General features: G+C 34.9%; 1 protein-coding gene across 1 annotated transcript in view; it reads left to right on the forward strand.

Moving 5' to 3' along the window:
• LOC106085562 (uncharacterized) overlaps positions 1-19,840 on the forward strand; it is a 380,981-nt gene that overhangs the window by 66,784 nt on the left and 294,357 nt on the right. The window contains exon 2 of the mRNA XM_059369101.1: positions 7,396-7,744. Coding sequence (XP_059225084.1) covers positions 7,639-7,744 — 106 coding nt within the window. The 5' untranslated portion in view covers positions 7,396-7,638. The remainder of the gene's footprint in view (positions 1-7,395; positions 7,745-19,840) is intronic.

Here is a 19,840-nt window from a genome sequence, read left to right on the forward strand (position 1 = left end):
ATTTCATTAAAATCGGTCTCGATTCAGGTATAGATCCTTTATAAATCTCTAACATCGAAGGCCCTTAAGGCTGGTAAGAAAATCTTACAAGTTTCTATTCGATATTTCCAAAGGTATTCAAAATTAAAGTCTGACTAGTTTTAGAAAAAAGTTCTATGTATTCAAAGTAGTAGCTTGACTCGGTGGTGTAAAGTATTATGTAGTCGACTCCGCCCGATTTTTGCCTTTCCTTAGTGGTTTATATTGAATTTTTGTCAAACACTATGTAAAAGTTCTCAAATTTTATATCCAATCCAATTTTATATTTCTTTGTATGCATTGCAAAATTGTAAATTTTGCCCATGAATATTCCTCTAAGAAAGAGAGGCAAACTTCTCACATATCAATGAGTGCAGTCCGATTAAAGTTTTAAACTCAATTATAAGGGGGCTCCTTTTTATAGCCGAGTCCGAACGGCGTACCGCAATGCGACACCTGTTCGAAGAGAAGCTTTACATGGCATAGTACCTCACAAATGTTGGCAGCATTAGGAGGGGAAAACCACCGTTGAATATCTTTTTCTGATGGTCTCGCCAGAATTCGAACCCAGGCGTTCAGCATGATAACCTCTGCGCTACGGTGGCCTCTTCGGCCCTCTTCGTATGCATTATGATGATTTTTCCTCATATCATTTTATTCATATCGATTTTTCACTTGGGTTTTTTCAGATCGATTTTTTTATCGAATTTTCTTATCGATTTTTTTTTATATGGATTTGTCTATATCAATATATAGTACATTGACATTTCCATTTCGATTTCTTGTACCAATTTCTAAATCGATGTTTGATTTTCGAACTTTTTTTATATCATTTTATTCAGATCGATTTTTATATGGATTTTTTCAGATCGATTTTTTAATCGAATCGAATCTATATTTTCATATGGATTTTTCTTTATCAGCAATTTGGGTATCGATATTTCCATAATTATTTTGTTTACCAATTTTTTAACCGATTTTTTATTTTTCGATTTTTGATTTCGATTTTTTCGACCAATTTTTTTTTATTGATTTTTTATATCAACTATCAATTTATCTACATATTTGTCATATCAATGTTTCGTATAATATTATTTCACTTCGTTTTTAATGGATGTTTTCAAAGATAAGTTTTTGTTTTATTTTTTAATAAAAATTTGAATCGCATTTTCTTATATCGACTTTTTATCGACATCATATTGGAAGAAGTGCGTAGTAATTTTCAATTTCTTAGTTGTTTATATTATATTCTTCATAATGATTTAGTTTTCATATTATATTCTTCATAATGATTTTTTATATCGATTTTACATATCGATTATTTATTTCGCTTTATCGTATCAGTTCCAATGATGGTCATTGTTTATATTATATTGATAATAACGCTTCTTTTATTCGATTCGATTTTACATATCACTTTATCGTATCAATAGTTCATATCAGATTTTCGTTTTGATTATTTAATATCGATTTTTCATATCGATTTTTTAAAATCGATTTTTCCATATCGATTTCTTAAATCGATTTTTTATATCAATCTCGCATATCAATTTGGTATCGACTTTATCATGAAGATACTTCTATATTAATTTATGATATACTCATATCATGTTTTTTGTTTTTTAAAACCATCACTATTTTTCATATCGATTTTACATATCGATTTTTCATATCGAGTTTACATTTCAATTTTTCAATATCGATTTTTTTTATCGCTTTGTGGTATCAATTGTTCATATTATTGTAGTTTTTCATTTCGATTTTTATACCCTCCACCATAAGATGGGGGGTATACTAATTTCGTCATTCTGTTTGTAACTACTCGAAATATTCGTCTGAGACCCCATAAAGTATATATATTCTTGATCGTCGCGAAATTTTATGTCGATCTAGCCATGTCCGTCCGTCTGTCCGTCCGTCCGTCCGTCCGTCTGTCTGTCGAAAGCACGCTAACTTCCGAAGGAGTAAAGCTAGCCGCTTGAAATTTTGCACAAATACTTCTTATTAGTGTAGGTCGGTTGGTATTGTAAATGGGCCATATCGGTCCATGTTTTGATATAGCTGCCATATAAACCGATCTTGGGTCTTGACTTTTTGAGCCTCTAGAGTGCGTAATTTTTATCCGATTGGGATGAAATTTTACACGACGTGTTTTGTTATTATATCCAACAACTGTGCCCAGTATGGTTCACATCGGTCCATAACCTGATATAGCTGCCATATAAACCGATCTGGGGTCTTGACTTCTTGAGCCTCTAGAGTGCGCAATTCTTATCCGATTGGGATGAAATTTTGCACGACGTGTTTCGTTATTATATCCAACAATTGTGCCAAGTATGGTTTAAATCGGTCCATAACCTGATATAGCTGCCATATAAACCGATCTGGGGTCTTGACTTCTTGAGCCTCTAGAGTGCGCAATTCTTATCCGATTGGGATGAAATTTTGCACCACGTGTTTTGTTATGATATCCAACAACTTTGCCAAGTATGGGTCAGATCGGTCCATAACCTGATGTAGCTGCCATATAAACCGATCTTGGGTCTTGACTTCTTGGGCCTCTAGAGAGCACAATTCTTATCCGATTTGCCTGAAATTTTGTACTACGGATCCTCTCGTGATCATCAACATACGTGTTTATTATGGTCTGAATCGGTCTATAGCCCGATACAGCTCCCATATAAATCGATCTCTCTATTTTACTTTTTGAGCCCCCAAAGGGCGCAATTCTTATTCGAATTGGCTGACATTTTACACAGGTCTTCAACATATAATTTAATTGTGGTCTAAACCGGATCATATCTTGATATCGCTCTAATAGCAGATTTTTCTTTCTTTCTTTTTTTATATCATTTTTTGCCTAAGAAGAGATGCCGGGAAAAGAACTGACAAATGCGCTCCATGGTGGAGGGTATATAAGATTCGGCCCGGCCGAACTTAGCACGCTTTTACTTGTTTAATATGGATTTTTCATATCGGTTTTTTCATGTCTATTTTTTAATTTCAATTTTCCATATCAATTTTTCAATATCGATTTTTTTAATATCGATTTTGTAAATCGATTTTTTATATCAATCTCTTATATCCACTGTTCACCGATTTTATCATAAAGATATTTCTATATTAATTGATATTAAAAGACGAATTAATGCTGTCCGTCCCTCCGTCTGTTGTACTCACTTTATGGACTTCGAAAATTAAGATATTGAAATGTAGCACAGATACGTCTTTGTGATTCAGTGTCTCAAGTCCTTTGAAGCCGCAGTTGTTACCCGATTTCGCTGACATTTCGAAAAGAGGGTTGCAGTAGGATCCCAGATATATAACCATAGTTGCCATAGAGAACTATTTGCGGATTCAGGGTCTCAAGCCGCGCTGATGGCACGATTTCGGTGACATTTGAAACGGGGAGTTGCAGTAGGATACCCGACAAAGTAACGGAGTATGGAGCAGATCGGACAATGTTTGTATGTATCTGCCATGAAGAACAATCTGAGGATTCAGGGACTTCAGCGGGTGAAAAGCGCATTTATTACCCGATTTCGCTGAAATTTGGAATAGTTGGTTGCCGCATTTAGTACACGATTTGTTGAAACAGTAATTTGAAAGAGGATCACAGACAAGTTTCCGTCGGTCCGTCTACCAAGAGCACTCTAGCTTTCAAAGGAACAAAGCTAGGCGCTTAAAATTTTGCACAAATACTTTCAACCACCATAGTTCCAAGGTTTGCATGTCCGCTTATGACGCTGAAGGCCTGGGTTCGAATCCTGGCGAGAACATCATAAAAAAGAATAGCGGTGGTTATCCCCTCCTAATGCTGGCGACATTTGTGAAGTACTATGCCATGTAAAAACTTCTCTTCAAAGAGGTGTCGCACTGCGGCACGCCCTTTGGACTCGGCTATACAAAGGAGGCCCTTTGTCATTGAGCCCATGGGCCTATGTACCGGAGTGAAATTGCTCTTAGCTCCTAAAATAAGCGATTCCTGATTCCTCCTGCACACATTGCCAATGTTATGAGTTCCGAAATCATTATTTTCGTTTAACTTCTAAACTTGTGGTTTGACCCTTTTATATTTATTGTATAATACTTGCTTTCTTTACATTAAAATTCTGCTTCGTTTTTTTAAACTTTTCTTTATAGCCTTCGGTTTGTTTTTGAATAAAAAAAAAAATCAATGGACATTTCACATGCAGTGCGGATATGTTTGTAACAACCTTTTACCAATAACATGGTTTGGATTTTTGTTGTTCTTCTTCTTACTCCTTCACCATGACCCAATTCTCCCTTGTGTTTAGTGTCATTTATGTCTTTTTTTGAAGCTTCCCCTGTTATCAGAAGGATATGTGCGCTTCATTGACTCCAGGGGATCAGAGTTGGTTTGTTTGTTTTTATGTGTCTTTTTGTTTTCTGTTTTTTTTTTGTTTTCCTTCTTTTGGTGTTGTGTGTGAGTTCGTTTTTTGCCCTTGTGGGGTATTGTTGCCCCTTTCGACAGGGTGATTTACGTCAGCTACTCAAATTTCAATAATACTTAAGAATTACTTTTATGCGTCTCGAGTTGTTCCACTCCCATAAACATTGTTTTTGGCTGCTCTCGTTCATATATCCTTAGCAGAACAAATGGAAATTTGGTGTTGGTTTGTTGTGTTTTGGTTGTTGTTTTTCAATACATCAAACTGGACGTAATGTAAACCAAACATTGTTGACTGTTGAATAATGTTACCAAAGGATTCAATTTGTTCTCAAGTATCCCCTGTCAGTTGCTGGGGCATAGGGAACAAATGTATGTGAAGAAAGACAGAGTATGTGTGCGAGTACACCACAAAAAAAAAAAAATAATTACAAATGAAATAAAAGACTGTTGGGTAGTAAAATTAGTTTTGGGTAAGCAAGGAAAATTGTCGCCTTCAGGAGAGTTCATTGCAGACAGCAAAAATTATATGAACTAAAGAATTTAATATTGCTAGGAAAAGTGATGGTAATGTGAAAAAGTCATGAACACATTAAACAAGTTTGGGGTCGGACTGAGCCTATAATTTTCTACAAATTTAATTTAATGCCTTTGAATTTTAAAATTTTCGTTAAATTTTAATTTAAATTTCACTAAAGAACAATTTTTTTGTGTACTGGCAATTTTGTTTATACCGTATAGGAAAATAGAGTACTATATTTTTTTGATATCCGAAGGGGGGGGCGGACCCTCCCCTTACCCTAATTTTCAAAAACGCCTGATCTCGAAGACGGATGCACCGATTTAAGCAAATGCCACCTTATGGTACCCCAAAAACACAAAATTGGTATAAAATTTTGGTATAACCTGGGGGGACGCCCTATCCTAAAACCCACCCGAACGGACATGTTTGCCGATGGGGAAATATGGGTATCAAATGAAAGGTATTTAAGAGTAAAGTACGAATCTCGGAGACGGATGCACCGATTAAGCAAATGCCACCTTATGGTATCCAAAAAACACAAAATTGTTATAAAATTTTGGGGTGAAATAACCTGGGGGGACGCCCCATCCCAAACCCACCCGAACGGACATGTGCACCGGTTGAGACAATATGGGTATCAAATGAAAGGTATTTAAGAGTAAAGTACGAATCTCGGAGACGGATGCACCGATTAAGCAAATGTCACCTTATGGTACCCCAAAAACATAAAATTGGTATAAAATTTTGGGGTAAAATAACCTGGGGGGACGCCACATCCCAAAACCCACCCGAACGGGCATGTGCACCGGTTGCGACAATATGGGTAGCAAATGAAAGGTATTTAGGAGTAGAATACGAATTTGGTATACAAAATTTCACTCTTAATTTGGGGGGAGGGTCCCCTACCCCCAAAAAAGTCCCAAGAGGACACTTTCACCGCTTTGGGCAATATGGGTATCAAATGAAAGGTATTTAAGAGTAGAGTACGAACTTGGCATTAAAATGTAACCCTAAGTGTTGAGGGGGTCTCCCACTCTTAAAAAGACCACCCAACAGGACACTTTACCGCTTTGGACAATATGGGTATCAATTGAAAGGTGTTCAAAAATGGAATACAAATCTGACTCAAAAGTTTATTTTTGGTGTCTGAGGGCCCTCCCAACTTCCAAAAACCCCCCGGCAGAACAAATTTCAACATAGATATCAAATGAAAGGTAGAGTCCAATGGTGATGTAAAAATTTATTTCTTGGTGTCTGAGACGCCTCCCCACCCCACAAAACCCCTTAACAGGACATATGGGACAGATCACGGTTTTGTTTGAGCCCCATAATGTCAAGCATTTTGAAGATATTCAGGGCTGTGGGTCTTGTTCTTGAAATCATATTTCAAAGCGAAGGTCCTCCTGTGTCCATTCCAATTTGAGGGTAATCATTGTACTCTACTACCAAAGACCTTTTATTTTTATTTCTGTCCGATTCTATCCTGATCGGCCTTCATATTGCAATTTGCAAATTTTGCCCATGAACATTCCACTTAGGAAAAGGGGCAAACTTCTCACATATCAATGAGTGCAGTCCGTTTCAAGTTTGAGCTCAATGACGTGACCGCATAGGGCTCAGAAAAAACAAGAAAGTGAAAGAAGGCGGATCGGGCCCTGTCCAGCTAGTTAAGTATAAAATAAAATACCTACTGCCATAATTTTTTTCTCCGTGTACAAGAGTATAAAAATTTGTGCGTAAAGGATTATTTGTTATGTGCTCTCAGGAAATTTATCCTTTTTTATTATTTATGTATATTTTCACTTCTGCAGCAAGGGCCAGAAAAATGAGACTTCCTTCTGCATGATTTCCTTACTTCTAGGTAACAAGACTTTGGCTAATGGCAAGAATTGTGTTTTTTTGTTCTTTGTTTTTCTTATGGTGGCGCTTGTGGTCCTGGTGCTCACAGCTCCTGTAGGGCTGTAGGGGTTGAGATGGGCAACAATATTTACGAACGGTAGTCAGCGACATCAGCAACACGTGTTGTTTATTATTATGTTGTACAGATGTTGGTGGTTTACACACACATACACACAGGGGCTCTTACAAACAAGTGAAATATTTTTCCAAGATTTTTTCCCCCTTTTTTCCAGCAACTCATTTTGTATGTGGCATTTTTGGCATCCTTTCTGCCGACTAAGGCTGTGGCAAATTGTCATTGCCAAGGAAAAAACTCCTTTGGCCAAAATGGGGAAAAAATGAATACAACCATAATAATGCATAAATCACCAAAAAAGATTGCCTCGCTTGCCTTTTATGTATTATTCATTTTCATAAATCACACTTTTTTATATAACATTGTACAAATTTTAAAAGCATTTTTTTTTTGCTTTTAGACAGAAACATTCTGCTGACAATTTATTTACCTGAATTAACCATTTTTTTTTCATATTTTTCTTTACAGATATCTCAACGAAAATGTTGTCATTTCATAAATTTTCATGAAACTCACCAATGAGTTCGCTTAATAGTTTCCCTCTTCTAATGTGAAGAATTCTAGAAGCAAAAAAAAAATTTTCCCACAAAAAATTAAGTTTCATCAAAGGAAATTTTTGCTTTTAGCAGCAAAATCTATTCCTTCGATTGGTTATTTTGTTTTAAGTTGTTTTACACAAAATACAAACTATTTTGGCTCAAATCTGTAAAAATGTATCGTCACATAGTGTATTATGTGACCATTGGACTAATTACCATGAATGGATATGTGTGGCAGCAAACGGTGGCGGAACAACATCCGGCGACAGCAGATGAAGGTGAGTAAAAAGGATTTTTTCAATAAAAAAAAATTTAACACAGACTTTTAAATTCTACAATAATATGAAATTGCAAAAAGAAGTGCCCTTTTAAAAGCCATGATGTCCTAGTTTGCACATTAATTTATTTATTTCTTTTACAAGTTGTGATGTCGTATACATCCTTCTCTAGAGATGGGCATATATGACCTGTTGGAAATGTCGATAGTAAATCTATACTGACTCACTATTGACTTTGTCACCAGGACTGCTTACAACTTGTACCCAAGCCCATGATTTTTGCTATAGACATTTTGTATGAGCTTGTCATTCAGAAGTCAATAGTGACATTGTCGATAGTAAGTCATAAGGGAATATATAGAGACATTCCGGGATAACTGGGACGTTGTCAATAGTATGTCAGTAGGTACATTATAGAGGCACTTTAAATCATTTTGTCCGTAATTTTAGAACTTTTTACAAAATTTCAAATCGAGCTGAATAATGCATTAAAATTAGTTTAAACATATATAGAATGGCACACAATGCAATTTTTTCTTTGATTTTTTTTTTTGAAAATTTATGAACCGGCAAAATTGTTTTCAAAAACAATTGACAACAAAAACAGTGTAGACAATTTGGTGACAATGTCACATACATAGTAGACATAAGTGGCGACAAGGGTACACGTAACCCCTGAATTCCTACCAGGTGCGAACAGAGTATATACAAAAGTGTCACCTACTCTTCTCCACAATCTTGTGCTACGCTCTTTACCACATTGGCATTGCCTTTTGACAAATGCATTCTTCTCTCTTTATCTCAACAATGCCTACTCATCAATTCAATTGCTTGCCTTGTTTCTTCTCTCTTCTCTCATTACATTAATCAGCGAGTTTTTAATCGGTTCGGTTGTTTTGCGTGGTTGCTCTTATGTTTTATATTTGTACAATGTTATATAAAATAAATCATAGTTTGTCACTTGTCAATAAAAACTATATAGACAATATTGTAGACAATGTGGTGACAATGTCACATACCCAGTAGACAAAAGTGGTGACATGGGTACACTTAACGCCAAACTTCCTACCAGGTGTGAACAGAGTATACAAAAGTGTCACCTAGACTTCTCCTCAACCTTGTTTTACGCTCTTTACCCCATTGACATTGTCATTTGGCAAATGAATCTCTCTCTCGCTCTCTCTTTATCTCTCTACTATGCCTACTCATCAATTCAATTGCTTGCCTTGTTTCTTCTCTCATCTCTCATTACATTAGTCAGCGAGTTTTTCAATCGGTTCGTTTGTTTTGCGTGGTTGCTCTTATGTTTTATTAAATTAATAGCATTAAAAGTGCATTTTGTTTTACAAAACTTATAGAAAATTAAAGCTTAGCACTCAATCTCTTAAAATATATACAAATTTAAAGCGTTTCGGTGTTTATTTAGTTGAAAAAAGTGTTTTTAATAATATGCAAATTTCAATGACTATTGACTTGCATTATGTGTATGTATGTGTGGTGGAGAAGCTAAATGCAAAGTGATCATGGTGAAATGAGAAATGTAAACAAAAGGCGTATTGTTGTTGTTGTTGGATGGCTAGATGGCAAAGAGTGTTGGCGAAGGCAAAGGTATGTAATGAAAACTTATTGATTATAAGTTTTGTTGTTTATATATTGTAGGAGGGAGTGCGGGAAGGGCAGGGCATATGGTGGATGGTATAGAGAGTAAGAGAGTATTTTATCATCTTTATACAGAGATGTTAAAGATTGTAGTGGACTATTTCTATGGCAAAATACGTATTCAATCACTAGGGTATTTTGTTTCACCACCGCTGTAGGCTTATAATTAGATAAAGACAAATAAAAATCTCTCCCACACGTTATTAAAAGCGTAGTAACTTATTTCATTGAAAATTCTTTCTTAAGGAAAATTTCTTTGAAATGTTGAATATTTCAAATATTTGCCTTTAGAAAATATGTTTCATTGAAATACTTGCTTTTAGATTAAATTTTTTAAAAATTTGATATTTATAAAAAATTTCTAAGCAATTATAAAAAATTTCTATAAAGCTCATTGAATTATTGTCTTAAAAATCTTGTCTTTAGAAAAATTCAAAGAAATTTTAAATTTCATAAAAATATTATTTCTGGCAAAAATTTGGAATTTGGAAAAAAATGGAAATTTGCTCTGTCAAAAAAATTATATAAAAATAAATAAAATGTTTTCTTTAGAAGAATATCACAAAAAGTGGTAAAAAATCATAAAAAGTTAATTGTTTCCATTTAAAAAAGATTTCTTAGAAATTGTATCTTCAGAAACAATTTCTTGGAAATATTGTCCCAAAAAAAATGTAGAAAATTTTCAAAGACAATTTCATATTTTTAGTTTTTTATTTTCTCAAAATTTCTTATTTAAAAAAAATTTCAATGGGACTTCTAAAGAAATTTACGAATTTCTTTTGTGCAACATTTCAATGAATGTTTTTCCTAAGAGGTAATTCCTATAAAATTTTTTTAAGTCAAAAAACTTTTTCCCAAAGCAAAACTTTCTCTGAATTTTTTTTAAATTTCTGTAAAATTGTGTCTTAGAAAATATTTAATAAATTTTTTTCTAAATGAAATTTGATGGAAAATTGGTGCTAAAGAAAAATTTCACATAAATATTGTTTTTAAAAGACTATCACATATATTTTGTCTTTGAAAAAATTTTACAATTTTTTTTTTTTGGAAAATTCGTCAATATTTGGCTTTCAGAAAAATTTGCAAATTTTTATTTGCAAATTTTTTTATATTTTTATTTATTTTTATATTTCCTACTATCAAAGGACGGATATATCCATTATCTTATTCCATTTGCAACACCGGCAAATGTAAATATTTATTTCCGAACCTATAAAATTTATATAATTTTGATTTTCTTTTTGTTGTTGGATTCATCCAGTTTAGACCAATGATTTTTATGTTTTTTTTGCTTCTATTCCAAAAAGAAAAGTAAAATAACAAAAACCCTTCAAAGAGTTTTAGCTATGTGGTGTGTTAAATGTTTTGGGATGGGCTACAATGATCGCGATTTCGCTCTTTGCCAAAGGGCTCATCCGATTGCTATACCACTAAAAGATTTCATGCTTCCACCCACTCACTAATTAGTGAGTAGTTCAATGGTAGTAGCATGCCCTTCGAAAAAAACCATGGTCTTATTAGTCAATCCTTTCTTATGCGCAGTAAGAAAAAAATCAAAAACCAACAGCCAACATCTCTTCAAAAATACGTCTAACATCAAAAACACACACAAAGCCAAATCATGTTATCCAGGCAATCATTGATAGCCATAGAACAACTTTTCATATGAGCATATTGCAGCTACATATTTGTCGACGTGCTGTTCGTGCATGATTTTCGTAAATTCTAACGATCAAAACATGTCCGCCCGTAGGTTTGCCTTTCTGTTTGCCTGTTCGGAAGTCTTTAATTAGTAAAAAATGTTTTGATATAACCCCCATATAAACCGATTTTCCAATGATACTGCACTTGGTATCCGATTTCGCTGAAGTTTGGTACAATGAGTTATGCTAAAACCCACGACATCGAAACTCCACATTATTGGCGAGTTTCATAGAAATCGGTTCAGATTTCGGTTCGATGACCTAGCCTGCATATCCAATGTGGTGTAGGATATCAAAAGGTCGGCTTCGCCCGACTTTAGTCCCTCCTTACTTGTTTTATTGTAATTTTGCCTTTTCTTTTCGAATTTTAAGGAGCCTTTATTTATTGGGTAAATTTATATGAGTTTTGAACAATCCTAATTTATTCTCAATCTTTCTTTTAAGCTCCATAGTATTTTCGATGGTTCTACATGACCGCTATGCAGTTTTTTTGGTTTGTGACGACCTACTGACAAGGAAACTTGACCCATACTTTTGATATCAGATTCATTTTATTTTATTCTTAGTTGTTGTTATAATTTCAGCTAAATGCCTTAAAATTGAACCCCCATTGTATCCTTGTTCAGTTATATTAACCGCTCTAGATTTTTTAAACCAAATAGTCATTATCAAGCAAAATGGGAGTTCTTGGGTGGATTTGGATGATATATTCATATTCCATGCTTATGATTTCTTAGAGTATTGTGTGACCTCCAAGTTTGGATGACAGATTCTTACTCTATTCCAAAATACCTTTCATTTGATCCATATTGTCTTGATGTTCTTAGAGTATTGTGTGACCCCCAAGTTTGGATGACAGATTCTAACTCTATTCCAAAATACCTTTCATTTCATCCATATTGTATGGATGTCAATCCCATATAGTTATATTCGTTCAATATGTCCATTGAGTTCAGCCTCTCAGAAAATAATTCATTTTTGCTTGTTAAGTTGTTTCTGTAATTTTCATTCGAATTTCAAAACTTCCGATTTGTTATTCAATTAAAAATGATGCATGACATTGCAATACTATTTCTAACAAAAATGTCAGACAAAATCCGACATTTAGTTGAACATGTAGGTTATTGCCAAAGAATTAAGCTATATATGTCCCAGTATCTGGTATACTCATCCTTGTTAAAGCAGATTATTTAATAATCTCTTGTCATGTCAGAGAAAAAAAAAAAATATAAAAGTTTGTTGCTTTTGTTTGCTTCTCCTCTCCAGCATATCCCCTGCCTGCATCCATGTACAACATTTTGTGATTATCCCCATGTCATATCTTTTGTATGCATCGAATGTTTTTATCAAATTTCCCCGAAACTATATTTTATGCTTAAGCATGCAATTTCACAATTGTTGTGTTACTGATTTCCATGGAAAATGTTGCTATTGTGTACATGCGAAAAGTTGGCAGAGAGTTGCAAAGAGTAAATCGATATGCTGCATGGTGCATGAGGTTTAGAAACATTTTTAATTTCACAGTTTAAATGAAAATTTGCAACAACTTTAAGTTGTTTTCGGCAATATAGTGTTGGGTGCAGTGAATTGGTGATTACAGTGTGGACTAATATTCAAGCAGATACAAGCTGCAGTTAGGAGTGCAGATAATATAAAGGGTGATTTTTTTGAGGTTAGGATTTTCATGCATTAGTATTTGACAGATCACGTGGGATTTCAGACATGGTGTCAAAGAGAAAGATGCTCAGTATGCTTTGACATTTCATCATGAATAGACTTACTAACGAGCAACGCTTGCAAATCATTGAATTTTATTACCAAAATCAGTGTTCGGTTCGAAATGTGTTCATTCACCGTAACGTTGCGTCCAACAGCATCTTTGAAAAAATACGGTCCAATGATTCCACCAGCGTACAAACCACACCAAACAGTGCATTTTTCGGGATGCATGGGCAGTTCTTGAACGGCTTCTGGTTGCTCTTCACTCCAAATGCGGCAATTTTGCTTATTTACGTAGCCATTCAACCAGAAATGAGCCTCATCGCTGAACAAAATTTGTCGATAAAAAAGCGGATTTTCTGCCAACTTTTCTAGGGCCCATTCACTGAAAATGATTTGCAAGCGTTGCTCGTTAGTAAGTCTATTCATGATGAAATGTCAAAGCATACTGAGCATCTTTCTCTTTGACACCATGTCTGAAATCCCACGTGATCTGTCAAATACTAATGCATGAAAATCCTAACCTCAAAAAAATCACCCTTTACAATGATATGGGAATGCAATTATGTTTATGTTTCTATTTTATTTAATTTTATTTCGTTGTATTGGGTTTTAATATTATTTTATGTATATTACTAGCTGAGCAGGGCCCGCTCCTCTGTTCTTTTGCATGCTACGAAAAAAGTATATGTATATCACTTGACTAACAGTACAACATTATAAATGCCTTAATCTAAATCCCATATGATCTTTCTTTGGTCTATGAATTCGCTCGGAGGGTTAACGATTATCTAAGTTTGGATGTTAGATGTACTCCGCTCTTAAAAGACTTTATTTGAGCCCGATATTCTCATGGGTATTTTGGGGATCAGGGGATCATGGGGATCAGGACCCCAGAAACGTGGTCCTGAAAGTGAGTATGAATTTCGTGCTTTATTCCCAAATGTCTTTCATTTAAGTCCCATATTGCCATGATCGGTAAATACGTACATATGTCAGATTTAGCAGTTTCTCGGCGTGGAGCTGGGCCTCCGGACATTTAGCCCTGAAAAAAATATCAGCATCGTGCTCTACTCTTATATGCCATACCATTTATTTAAACCCCATATTGCCTGCCATTGGTTTAAGGGAAATTTGTGGGATGAAGCGTCAACCCAACACTTGGCCACAAAATTGGTTATCAAATTCGTTTTCTAATCTCAAATACTTTTTAGCATGGTCAGTTTATTTGTACACATATTACCAGGGTCGGTTTATTTGTACAAGGTCCCACATTTGGATATCAGATTCGTATTCTACTCCCAAATACCTTTTTTTAAGCTCCATATTGCGATGGTCAGTAAATAATTGCTGTTTGTTTTGGGGGAAAGGTGGACCAGCAGAAAATTTGACGCAGAAGTGGGTGTCAATTTCATGCTCTATTCCCCAGTACATTTCATTTAAACCCCAAACTGACCTGGTCCTTAGATATGTCCGATTTATGCCCTGAAAATAAATCAGCATTGTGCTCTACTCTCAAATATCATATTTGAACCGCATATTGTCGTTGGTCTCAAATTTGATATCTAATTCGTTTTCTAATCTCTAATATTGACTATTGAACCCCTCATTGCAACCGTCAGCAAAAATGTCCTATTTGGGGTATATGCTCTAAAAACTCTCATCATCTATCTCCACTCTCTTTTAGATCCAAATTGTCGTGGAGAGCAAATACGTCCTATTTGGGGGTTGCTATGGGAGTGAGACGTCGCCTAGATAGTTGGTCTCGAATGTTGATATCAGAATCTTGGTCTACTCCCAAACACCTTTCATTTGAGCCCCATATTTCTATAGTCGGCAAACATGTCCGGTTTAGGGGTGTTTTAGGGATGGGGAGGCCACTCAGTGACTTGGCCCCTCAGATTCTAATTCTACTCTAAAATACTTCTAATTTAGGTCCCATATTGCAATGGTCAGCAAAAACCTCCTACACCTTATGTGGTGTAATAGGGGATGGGTGGCCTCGTAGACACTTTTTTCCGAATATTGGTATTAGATTCATGGTGTACTCCCAAAGACCTATTATTTGAACCCCTTATTGCTATGGTCATAAATTTGTCCTATTTGGGTTTTTTTTTTTTGGTCCCACAGTTGGATATCAGCTTCGTATTCTACACTCAAATACCTTTTATTAAAGCCCCATAATGGCATGGTCCCCATATTTCCCATAGTCATGTTTGCAGACTATGGAAATATGGGGCTCAAATGAAAAGTATTTGAGAGTAGACCACGTTCGGTTCGTTTTGGGGGATGGGGCGGCCACTCAGAGACTTGGGCCTGAAAATATATATATCAGATTCTTGTTGTACTCTAAAATACCTCTTATTTGGATGGTGTTATGGGGGTGGGTTGGCCCCATAGACACTTCTTCCCGAACATTGATATCAGATTCGTGCTTTACTCACAAAGCTCTCACTTAAGCCCCATATTGCAGTGGCCGTAAATTTGTCCATTTTGGGGGCCGTTTTTTGGGGAAGGGGTGTGCCCCCCCCCCAAAACTTGGCCCCACATTTGGATACCAGATTCGTATTCTACTCGACTTGGGCCTGAAAATATATATCAGATTCATGTTTTACTCTAAAATACTTTTCATTTGAGCCCCATATTGCCATGGTCGGTAGATATGTCCGATTTAGGGGTGTTGTGAGCGTTAGAGTGGTCTCCCAAACACTTAGTCCGACAATTGGATATTAGATACGTTTTCTTAACTTAAATACCTTTCATTTAAGTCCCATATTGTCGTGATTGGTCTATATTCATATTTGGTAGGTTTTGGGGAAGGGGCAGTTCCCCTAGGTACCCCATCCAAAATTTGGATACCAAATTTTTGTTTTTAGCATACTATAAGAGAGCACACAAAATTTCATTTAAATCGCATCACCATCTCCGAGATCTGAAAATTAGGGTAAGGAGGAGGGTCCGCCCCCCTTCCGATATCAAAAAATGTAGTGCCCTATTTTACCACAGGATCATTATGCACTATCTGTGAAAATTTCAAGAAAATCGGTTCAGCCCTCGGTTGAGTGTATACGGAACAGACAAACAAGCACAAATTGATTGTTATATATAAGATTTTTATACCCACCACCGAAGAATGGCGGTGTATTCATTGTGTCATTCCGTTTGCAACACATCGAAATATCCATTTCCGACCCTATACAGTATATATGTTCTTGATCAGCGACAAAATCTAAGACGATCTAGCCATGTCCGTCCGTCTGCCTGTTGAAATCACTCTACAGTCTTTAAAAATAGAGATTTTAATCTGAAACTTTGCACAGATTCTTGATATAGCTGCCATATAGACCGATCCCTCGATTTAAGGTCTTGGGCCAATAAAAGGCGCCTTTGTTATCTGATTTCGCCGAAATTTGGGACAGTAAGTTGTGTTAGGCCCTTCAGTATTCTTCTTCGGTTTGGCTCAGATAGGTCTAAATTTGGATATAGCTGCCATATAGACCGATCTCTCGATTTAAGGTATTGGGCCAATAAAAGGTCCATTTATTAAATGATTTCGCCGACATTTGGGACAGTAATTTGCTTTAGGCTCTTCGAAAACTTTCTGCAATTTGGCCCAGATCGGTCCAGATTTGGGTATAGCTGCCATATAGACCGATCGCTCGATTTAAGGTTTTTGGCCCATAAAAGCTACATTTATCGTCCGATTTCGCCGAAATTTGGGACAGTGAGTTGTGTTTTTTTATTTTGTTTTATTGTATTTTATTTTACTTGATTTTTCATTTTTTTATTTTATTTTATTTTATTTCATTTTATTTTATTTTATTTTAATTTATTTTATTTTATTTTATTTTATTTTATTTTGTTTTATTTTATTATATTTTATTTTATTTTATTTTATTTTATTTTATTTTATTTTATTTTATTTTATTTTATTTTATTTTATTTTATATTATTTTATTTTATTTTATTTTATTTTATTTTATTTTATTTTATTTTATATTATTTTATTTTATTTTATTTTATTTTATTTTATTTTATTTTATTTTATTTTATTTTATTTTATTTCATTTTATTTAAATTTATTTTATTTTATTTTATTTATTTCCTTAATAATATTTATATTGGTTTTGAAAAATTTTATTTTTTTATCTTTATTTGCTCTTATTTTATTTTTGTGCATTATAATATCAAGCTTTGTTCCTTTAGTTAATGTATATCCTTTTTTTCAACCGGCCTTAGTCTCTTCCTTAGTATCACTAGCTCAATGTTAATGAACTTTGACGAATAGTCCATTTCGTTGTATTCTTCGAAAACAATTTCATAATGACAAATAATTTTGCCTTTTTGTGCCCCAAGGACATTGTCTTATTGGCAATTTATTAGAGATTATCACCAATCCAAGTGATTTCCCTGGGCTACAAATCTCTTTTGTGAGAAAATCTCCCCTCTGGACAAATTAATTATATGGCTGTTGCCACAAAAAATTCCCCCTTTCACAATAAACAACAACAATAAAAATATAATTAACATTCATCGCACTTCTCTGTTGGTTCTCCCACCCGCTACATACGCACACACACACACACAGCCACACAAAATCCAAGCCTTTTAACAAAAGCAACAAGAAAATCCCCGAATCCCCAAACTCAAACAATTTCAATAAAAAATAAATTTTCAAATAAATTGTAACCACCACACACAGCCACTTGATTTCACATCAAATTGAAAAGTGAGGGGGGAAGAGGAAAATAAGCAGGGAAAATTAAATTACCCATAGAGTCGAAAGAGAGAAGGAGGGGTGGTTAAACCACCACTTCACTACGCATTCAGGATGTAACAACCGAATGAAAACTGTGAAATGATTGAAATGGTAATCCACTACAACAATGCACTCCAGCACCATACCATCACAATAATACAATTATTGTAATGTTTTAATATATGCCCCACACTTGGTATACGGTTACCAAGGGACAAAAAAAAAGGAATTTTCTCATCTAGTAATACAAATGTAAACGGCCAACGACCATGGGTTTGTATCACGCAAAGGGGGAGAGGAAAAACTGCAATTTAATAAATAACTGAAAAGCACTCAAGTGTTGCACATTATCATAGAGTTGAAAGGCTACAGCATCCGCATCCCCACACACACACACACAGCCATCCATTTGCTTTCACAAGCAGCGATAACTATGATGATGGCTCACAGCGATGACAAATCAATGATTGACTATAGCTGTAGATGGCAAGTGTTTTGGTGGAATTGAATCTCTGAAAGGGTCGTTCTTTGATTCAAATATTGAATATTGGATATGAAAATGCCATGCCATTGAGCACAAGTACTTGACATTCACTCATCTACTCACTCAAGCTATTCAAATGGCGAATCATTTATTCGATGAGCGAAGTATCCTTTGATGCCAAACTGAATGGTATGTGCGTAAGTGCAGAATAGTGTTGCCAGGGTGTAGCACAAATTGATTGGGGTTGTTACTGGGCCAAATGGGTTCAAGTTTGGATACAAATTCAGTGAACGTCCTCCGTCTGTCTGTCGAAAGCACGCTAACTTCCGAAGGAGTAAAGCTAGCCGTTTGAAATTTTGCACAACTACTTCTTATTAGTGTAGGTCGGCTGGGATTGTAAATGGGTTATATCGGTCCATGTTTTGATATAGCTGCCATATAAACCGATCTTGGGTCTTGACTTCTTGAGCCTCTAGAGGGCGCAATTCTGGTCCGATTGGAATGAAATATTGCACGACGTGTTTTGTTATGATATTCAACAACTGTGCCATGTATGGGTCAAATCGGTCCATAACCTGATATAGCTGTCATATAAATCGATCTTGGGTCTTGACTTCTTGAGCCTCTAGAGGGCTTTATTCTTATCCGATTTGAAAGAATTTTTGCACGAAGTATTTCAAGTAAGTATTTCATCAACTATGCCAAGTATGGTTCAAATCGGTTCATAATCGGATATAGCTGTCATATAAACAGATCTGGGGACTTGACTTCCTGAGCTTCTAGAGGGCGTAATTCTTATCCGATTTGGCTGAAATTTTGCATGACGTATCTTATTCTTGCTTTCAACAACTGTGTCAAATAAGGTCCAAATCGGTTCATAATCTGATATAGCTGCCATATAAACTGATCTGGGATCTTGATTTCTTGAGCCTCTAGAGGTCGCAACTATTATCCGATTTGAAAGAATTTTTGCACGAAGTATTTTGTATGACATCCAACAACTGTGCCAAGTATGGTTCATATCGGTGCATAACCTGATATAGCTGCCACATAAACTGATTTGGGATCTTGACTTCTTGAGCTTTAAGAGGTCCCAATTATTTTCCGATGTGCCTAAAATTTTGTGCGACGGATCCTCTCATGGTTTATTATGATCTGAATCGGTCTATAGCCTGATACAGCTTCCATACAAAACGATCTCTCTATTTTACATCTTGAGCCCCCAAAGGGAGCAATTCTTGTTCGTATTGGCTGACAAATTTACACAGGTCTCCAACATATAGTTTAATTGTGGTCCAAACCTAAGAAGAGATGTCGGGAAAAGCACACGACAAATGCGATCCATTGTGGAGGGTATATAAGATTCGGCCCGACCGAACTTAGCACGCTTTTACTTGTTTTTAATTTATTTTGTTTTATTTGATATGATTTTATTTTTTATTTATTTTGTTTTTCTTTTTGTTTATTTTTTGTTATTTTTTGTATTGTTTTTATTTTGTTTTATTTGAGTTTTTTATTTATTTTATATAATTTATTTTACTTTTTTTTATTTTATTTTATTTTATTTTACTTCATTTCATTCCATTTCATTCCATTCCTTTCCATTTCATTCCATTTCATTCCATTCCATTCAATTTAGTTCAATTTCATTTCATTCCATTCCGTTTCATTTCATTCCATTCCATTTCATTTAATTTAATTTCATTCCATTTCATTTTATTTTATTTTATTTTATTTTATTTTATTTTATTTCATTTCATTTCATTCCATTT

The sequence above is a fragment of the Stomoxys calcitrans genome, chromosome 5 (genome assembly GCF_963082655.1).
Source record: "Stomoxys calcitrans chromosome 5, idStoCalc2.1, whole genome shotgun sequence".
NCBI lineage: Eukaryota > Metazoa > Arthropoda > Insecta > Diptera > Muscidae > Stomoxys > Stomoxys calcitrans.